We start from the raw sequence: 7,612 nt of genomic DNA on the forward strand, positions 1-7,612 counted from the left end.
TGCCAGTGGATCTGCACTGCCTCCGTAGCCAGTGCTGCAGTGCCAGTGGATCTGCACTGCCTCCGTAGCCAGTGCTGCAGTGCCAGTGGATCTGCGCTGCCTCCGTAGCCAGTGCTGCAGAGCCAGTGGATCTGTGCTGCCCCCACAGCCAGTGCTGCAGTGCCAGTGGATCTTTGCTGCCCCCACAGCCAGTGTTATGATGCCAAGATTTCTTCTTGCTCTTTCCTCTAAGCAGAGTCTTGGTTATTCCTTGTAGATGTGCACCGGTCTATACATTGCATTTCTCTCCATCTTCTGTGCATTGAATGATAGGGATAATACCGTTCACTCTGCACTAGTATTTTCTCTCAGATAAGTAGTTTCCCAAGTGTTTGTGTCCATTTGTGTCTCCTATGTGGCAGACACTGTGGCTAATCGCTATCTTCATCACTTCTGAGGTGCTACTGTGACTCACTGATAAACACGAGCTTTCTGGAAAGTTTTTACTAACCTGATTTTCTTGTTAGAATTTTTTTTACTAACTTTTTTCCTTGACCTGTTGATCCTTTTATGGGAAAGAGGATGCCAAGTATACAGGGGTGCCTGCAAATGCCTCAGTTCAGAGACTGACGTTGTTTTCTGGGCCTGGGTATATCAACAGTCAGTCTGTGCAGATGTGTGTCCATCCTTGGCATTTGCGATTATCTCTACCCTAGTAGAACAAAGATCCGTCCAGACATACATCACTCGCTGGGGCTGCTTGCCTTTGCAACCATTAGCTAACCACCCGCATGACATACGAGAAAGAAACCTCATGTCGTAACAGCCCTGTCCGTTTAAACTGAAGAAAGCATGCGGAATCATCAAGTCAGAAGCTGGTCACTGCAAAGTTACACTTAGTAATTGATAAGGCAGTCAAGATTTTAGTCCAAAGGCAAGACTCAAAGCCTCAAAGCTCAAGGATGCTCTTGATTGCCGCAAAGTTCAGGCCCTGCCTGTCCATGGGCCCAGCCTCAACGGTTGTTTCTGTAGTGAAAGGCTGGATTACCACTCTGCTGTTCTCTCTCCATGGAGTATCAGATAAAGAAGTTGGCTTGCTCTGAAGAGCCACAGCGCGTGTATGAGTGTGCTGTTTGTAGACTAGGAATTCTATTATATACGTGGTCCTATTTTACATCCATTGTCTGTGATGTAGACAGGTGAGCCTGTTTCAAATACCTGATTGGAGCACCCCAGAGCCCTGAAGAGAAAGGTACAGCACCTGTCCATAGGCAGTAACTGAGGTGGGGGGGATTAGTGTGTTCATGATTGAGTTGTTGAGTATATTTTTCTTTCTTGATCCTGCAAAATCCTCCAGGCTAAGTCTTCTACACCATTAAACTGAGCATCATCTACTCTCAACCTCATATTGATTTCAATTATATTCTCCATGGTGTTGACAAGAGGCGCTTGTTTGTCTGCCCTTGGGCTATGAAACAAGTATAACTACACATGCAACAAACACCCCCATCTCTTACACTGAAACCAGCCTGCAGCGTCCCCGCTGGGAAGAGCAGCCTAGAGGCATGTACGAATGCAGGGCCTGGCCCTGCGGATAGCCAGTCCCACTGAGGTCTCTCACAGGGCAAGAAGGCAGGAAAGCGCATGCTGTGTGAGCACCCAAGGGAGATGTTGTTTTCTGGGAGGCCTCTGCTGGCCTGAGCATTGTCTTTTTTTGTGAGATCACAGTCTCCTCACTCCATTCTTGTCAATACATCTTGGCCTCAGTCAAGAATCTTCAGTGCTCCAGGTTTGGGTAGACTTTGGCAGCCTGTTGGCTGGTACCTTTTATAGCCCGCAGGTGGATCTTTCACCTAGCAGAACCCATCTGAAAGTCAACGGCTTTAACAGACAATTCTCTTGTTTTGCAGAGAGAGGATGCAAGCCATGGAAAAGCAGATTGCCAGTCTAACTGGCCTTGTTCAGTCTGCACTTTTTAAAGGGCCCATTACGAGTAGTAGCAAAGAAACGTCTAGGTAAAAAGAAGCCAGCCGTGCAGCGCAAAACATAATTCAGCTCGCTTCTCCTTAACCACTACAGCCATTCATTCACTGAAGTTTGTTCCTCTGTGATCATTTTAGGGCTGACATGTTTACATCTTTATAAATTACGTTGTGGGGGTTGTTCTTTGTTTGTTTGTTTGTTTGTTTGTTTGTTTTACTTCCGGGAATTCTTGGACAAAGGTAATACTTTGGCCCAAGAAGGGTCAGAGGGCTTCCCAGTGCATGTGGCTTCATGGACCACTTGCCTCGCAGTGCCTGTTCCTACCATCCACGTGTGTCCACATCCACCACCATCTGAAAACCACTGTGTGCCCAGCTGCATCCGCCTGTGTCAGCACACACCTGGGAAGCCTTTTCCATCTCGGGCAGCATGGAGCCGGTGTCAAACACTTTCATTGCTTAACCATCACCGCTAATTCTTAGGAATAGAAGGGTCAGGGAAAGACGATGGGACTTGGAAAACTGTAGAGTTGACTCTCTTTTTTCTTTTATTCAGTGAGAAAATGATGAAAGCCACGGGCAGCAGGAACCAAACAGATGGTGCAGGTGAGTGTTCCCAGGAGCTCTGGAGGGCCGTGAGTTTCGGTCAGCTCTGGCTGGCTTCACATGTACTCAGTGTTTCTGCAAGTCAGTTGCTATGATGCAGAAGTGTCCAAGAGAACTCCATTGCTACTACAGCTTCCTGCGGAATTACTGCCTTCATTGCTCATTCACTCAGTCACTCGTATGCCCTTACCTCTGTTCCAGGCACTGGTGTGTAGAGTGGATATGTAATGTAAAACATGGTGCTGCCTGCCTACAACTTCAAATGCACAGAAAAGTTGAAAATATATGTGGGTTGAGTATCAAGAATTATGGGATAAAGCTACGCAAAAGACTTGCCTGGACTGAAAGTCCCCTGGAAAGGCAATAGTGGAGTATAAAGGGGACCTAGAACTTAGGGAAGGGAAGGGGGAAAGGATCCTTCCAGGTTGAGGTAACTCAGCAGTCCCCTGTGTGCGGAGTGAAGCCATTGGTAGATCCCACTGAGGATGGCTGTTAGCCTGGATGTAGTAGAGGAATGGGCAAGTCTGAAGTAACCACTTACAAAAGTCTAGATAGGAAAAGGGAATGAGCAGGATTCCTGACTTTCCTTTCAAACGCTGGCATTCCCCTGAAGGAGGACTGACTCTGTCACCAGCGTAACTTCCTGATGTCACCACCTCTGTTTGGTGACAGCCTGATCCTGCAGTCCCCAGGCAGGCCTCCCTGAGGAAGATGCTGTCTTCTTGCCTGCTGGGTTAGAAACAGATCACGGCAGGAGCACGCTCACATGCCGAGGCTCTACAGAAATGAACCCCTAATTTGGGGAAACCACATCTTCTGGTATCATGCAGCATAGGAATGTGAATAGGATTAGGGCTGTAGGTTAGCACCCCTGCCCCTGGCTCCTCTCGGGTGGAGCAGAGCCTAGCACTCAGTTCTGAGGGAGGTTTCTCCCGCGTTCAGCTTAGAAATCAGTCAGGGGCCCGGGCTAAACCCAGACAGTTATTTCATGGAAATCACTAAGCTTGACTTCAGAACACTTGCCAGTTGGCTCTGGGGATATTTATTCACTCATTTTCTTATTTATTATGAACCTCAGAGGATAGAATGAAACTACTAACACTAAAGCCTTCAGTGCCTCCGGAACCCATTCTGGAAATGGCGAGCGTCCTGAACATCGTTCTGCTCATCATCATGTCTACATGCTGGCTTGTAGGCTTCGATGCCTCTCAACTTATGTAGAGTAATAATAAGGGAACATTGAGGGAGCGCTTCCTGTGTGTCTGGCAGTGTCCGTGCATTAACTCATTAATGTCTATCTCTGTGGACGAGGTATCATTTTTGTTTTCTTGTTCCACATAAGGAAGTGGAACATACATCCCCACACATGTGACACACAGTCCACATACATCCTATTTGATCTCATCCTTTCATGTTATGATGCCCAAGTCCCTTGAAAGCCACACAGGTTGTTTGCTTTCTTCAGTCTGAAGTTTTTGTAAATGTCTCTATTGGGCAAGGCAGAAGAAACGAGTGTAGTTTCTTTGGCCATGTTTCCAAGAATGATTAGTAACTGTGGGGAACAGATGGTCATAGTGGTCACGTGTTATTGATTAGTAACTGTGGGGGACAGACGGTCATAGTGGTCACGTGGTATATGCAAAGCATCGGCGATGCCATTGACAATGCGAGTGGTTTTCCCTCCTGTGTCTCTGCCTAGTTTGGTCTTTCTCTTTCTAATGAATGTACCAAGGCTACATACTGCCCACAGGGGTTTAGTTGCCATAGCAGCCAGTACAGTGCACAAATGGATTAATTCTTCCATACTCCTAGGAAGTCAACTATAAGCAGTGTTATCCCTGTGTATGGACAAATGACAGACTTACATAGAAGGCGAGGAACTCATTTGATCAAAGGTCAACACAAATGAAATCCAGACTTCCTGGTTACACTAGAAATGTGTAATTTACTGTAGACACAAAGGAGCAGAAGGTCCTTCTGCGGCGTACCATGTGTATTACATTGTTTGTTGTCTCAGTTAGCACACTTAACCTGTGAGGGAGGTGTTGCCATCTGTATCTTACGGAGAGAAGCAAACTCACACATAGTAAGTTAAGATGCTCTGAGTCCCCCAGCTGGTGGCAGTCTTTCTAAACCTGCTCCAGTGTTAGTTCTGTTACAGTGAGGCACACTAAGTTCATATCACATGTACACTTGTTAAGACCTAACTAACCAAGGGCCAGTGTGATGTCTCTGGGGCTAAAGGCCCTTGTGCAAGCCTGGTGACCTCAATCCCCATGACCCACAGAGAGGTAGGGGAGAATGGACTCCAGAGTAGTACCCTGACTTGCAACTACATGCTATGTCATGTACATCACTCCCCCCCACAATGATGATGACGGTGATGATGGTGATGATGGTGGTGATGGCGATGGCAATGGCAATGATGATGGTGATGATGATGATGGTGATGATGATGGTGATGATGATAATGGTGATGATGATGGTGATGATGGTGGTGATGATGATGGTGGTGGTGATGATGATGGTGATGGCGATGGCAATGATGATGGTGGTGATGGTGATGATGATGATGATGATGATGGTAGTGGTGGTGGTGATGATGATGATGATGATGGTGGTGATGGTGATGATGATGATGATGATGATGATGGTGGTGATGGCGATGGCAATGATGATGGTGATGATGGTGATGATGATGACAATGATGATGATGATGATGGTGATGATGACGATAGTGATGGTGGTGATGATGATGATGATTTTAAGATGTAAACTAGCCAAGACCAATAACCTCTAGGAGTAAGGTTCTGGGGACAAACTGTATGTTGTGTCTTCTTACTAGACTTGGCAAGAAACTGAACATGACTACCCATCTGTGGGTGTGGCATACCAACTCCAGGTCTTGTGATTCCAGCATGAGTGGGGCTTACTTGGAGTCCCCAGTACTAGGTCCTCTCCATCCTGAGTCTGCATTTCGGGGCTTTGCTGTAGATCCTTGCTAGCTATTGGGTCACTCCCAGAGCTCCATACTTGCTGAGACTCTAGACGGAAGTAGAGAAAATGGTCCTTTCTCCCATTCAGCCAAGGCCAGTAAGGTTCACTCTTGGTCAGACATTTACAACTGTTGACTTTCTTAGCCCACAGGGTAGCACCAATACCCATTAAACCAAGTACTGAGAGTTGCTTGCTCAAGCTTATACATAGAAAAATGGAGAGTGAGAACAGCTTCCAGGTTCTGCCCTAAATATTGAAGTGGATAATGGTGACCTTGGCAAAAATCAAATAGACACAGAAAGCAGTTTGTCGGGAGGTAAGAGGAGATAATGAATTGAATCTGCTTGTAGGAAAGACTGGGGGTGACTTGAAGCCACTGGTATGTGACTCTGAAGATAACTGTAGGCTGAGGGGGGCAGTGAGCTGGACAGGTGGTGGAAGAGGATGGACTTGCCCCTCAAAACATGGCCAGAGAGAAGAGCAGACCTAGGACAGCAGGCGCCCCGGTCTCAAAGGCAAATGGAGGGAGGATTTTTAGAGAAGAGACTGAAGAAGATGGAGCAGCAGAGAGGGAAAAAGGCAAGGAAGAGACATCTCAATGTGACAACAAAGGAAAGAAGTGACTGACAGACAACAAAGACCAGTGATGCGCTAGATAAAGTCATGGTCCCTGGAAAGGAGCCATTGCTGGCCACTTTATGAGCAGCCATTTCAGGGAATTGCTGGGACCAAAAACCACATGCAGTAGAACTAGCTGTTATTGAAAAAGATGTATTCTTAAATAATATGCATTCCATAAAGAAGCTCGTTTTTGAAAATGCTTTTGAAGCCTGATATAAGCATTGAGCTATAACAAAAACATGCAGGCTGGAGTCTGTTCTCTTTATGAGTTGGCTCTTTGGGTAAAGGTGCTTGTTGTGCAAACCTAGCAACTCAAGAGTGATCCCAGAAGCCACTGACACTTGGAAGGTGAGAATCGACATGTGCGCATGCGCGCGCACACACACACACACACACACACACACACACACACACAATAAATAAATAAATAAATAAATAAATAAATAAATAAATAAATAAGAAAGATTGGTGAGATAAACTGGTACCCCAGCATGCGCTAGGATCGCATGGTATGCACAAGGAATGGGCCTTTATTTGGCTGAGGAGCTGGCAGGACAGGTTGGTTTTCACAGTGTCATTTTTACTGAAGTGGAACCAGGGTGGTTCCATTTACTCTGCAGATAATGTATGGTGTGATATCAGGGGTTCTCATGCCCGTACACATGTATCTTTGCCTACACACAAGGCACAGGCTGTCTGAGTCAAAAGTGACAACTTGGAACTGGTAGTTGTTTCCTGTCAGAATACCTGACCTTAGAAGACATTGAGTTAATTATGACACACTGCTGGAGCAGGAGATGTCACTGGATGTTCTCTTCCTTTGTTCTCGCAGTGGAAAACAGTCTTTCAACAGCTGCACAGATGGCAGATACTGGCTTCTGTGTGTGAGGGATACATATAAAAGTTTCTCAAGACCTGCCCAGTGATGGTGTGAATGACCACTGAGGTTCATAAGAATAGCCCAAACGTCTGTGTGTATATAGGTGTGTATGTGTCTGTGTGTGTACAGTCTATGTGTGTATCTGTGTGTGTGAGTGTGTGTGTCTATGTATGTGTGATACAGATTCAGCATTTACTCTGGGGGCCTGTTCCCTAAGAATAGCCAGAAGTACAGTGTGTGTACATGGGTATGTGTCTGTGTGTTTGTCTATGTGTGTATGTATCTGTGTACATGTGTATATGTATCTATGTGTGTTTCTGCGTTTATGTGTCTGTGTGTGAGTGTGTATGTGTGTGTGCATATGTGTGTGCATGTATGTGTGTGTGATACACATTCAGCATTTACTCTGGGGGCCTGTTCCATAGTTTTGCATTCTTTTTAAAAGGCCAACCATCTAGCAAAGATCCTTTAAACCTGCTGACCCTCCCCAATGGGCTTGCAAAATGTATGAGTCGTACATAAATTGAACAAAAGATGGAGAATAAGT

The 7,612-nt window shown here is 46.0% G+C and overlaps 1 protein-coding gene across 7 annotated transcripts in view; it reads left to right on the forward strand.

The window, feature by feature from the left end:
* The window catches only part of Kiaa1217 (KIAA1217 ortholog), a 295,596-nt gene that overhangs the window by 250,731 nt on the left and 37,253 nt on the right, over window positions 1-7,612 (forward strand). For 4 of the 7 annotated variants that reach the window (XM_026782971.1, XM_026782972.1, XM_005354733.3 and 1 more), the window contains exons 7-8: window positions 1,890-1,994; window positions 2,518-2,567. In XM_026782971.1, the coding sequence (XP_026638772.1) occupies window positions 1,890-1,994; window positions 2,518-2,567 (155 nt within the window). The remainder of the gene's footprint in view (window positions 1-1,889; window positions 1,995-2,517; window positions 2,568-7,612) is intronic. The other 3 variants (XM_005354734.3, XM_005354736.3, XM_005354738.3) reach the window with 1 other exon arrangement.

This window comes from Microtus ochrogaster, chromosome 16 (genome assembly GCF_000317375.1).
Source record: "Microtus ochrogaster isolate Prairie Vole_2 chromosome 16, MicOch1.0, whole genome shotgun sequence".
Taxonomy (NCBI): domain Eukaryota; kingdom Metazoa; phylum Chordata; class Mammalia; order Rodentia; family Cricetidae; genus Microtus; species Microtus ochrogaster.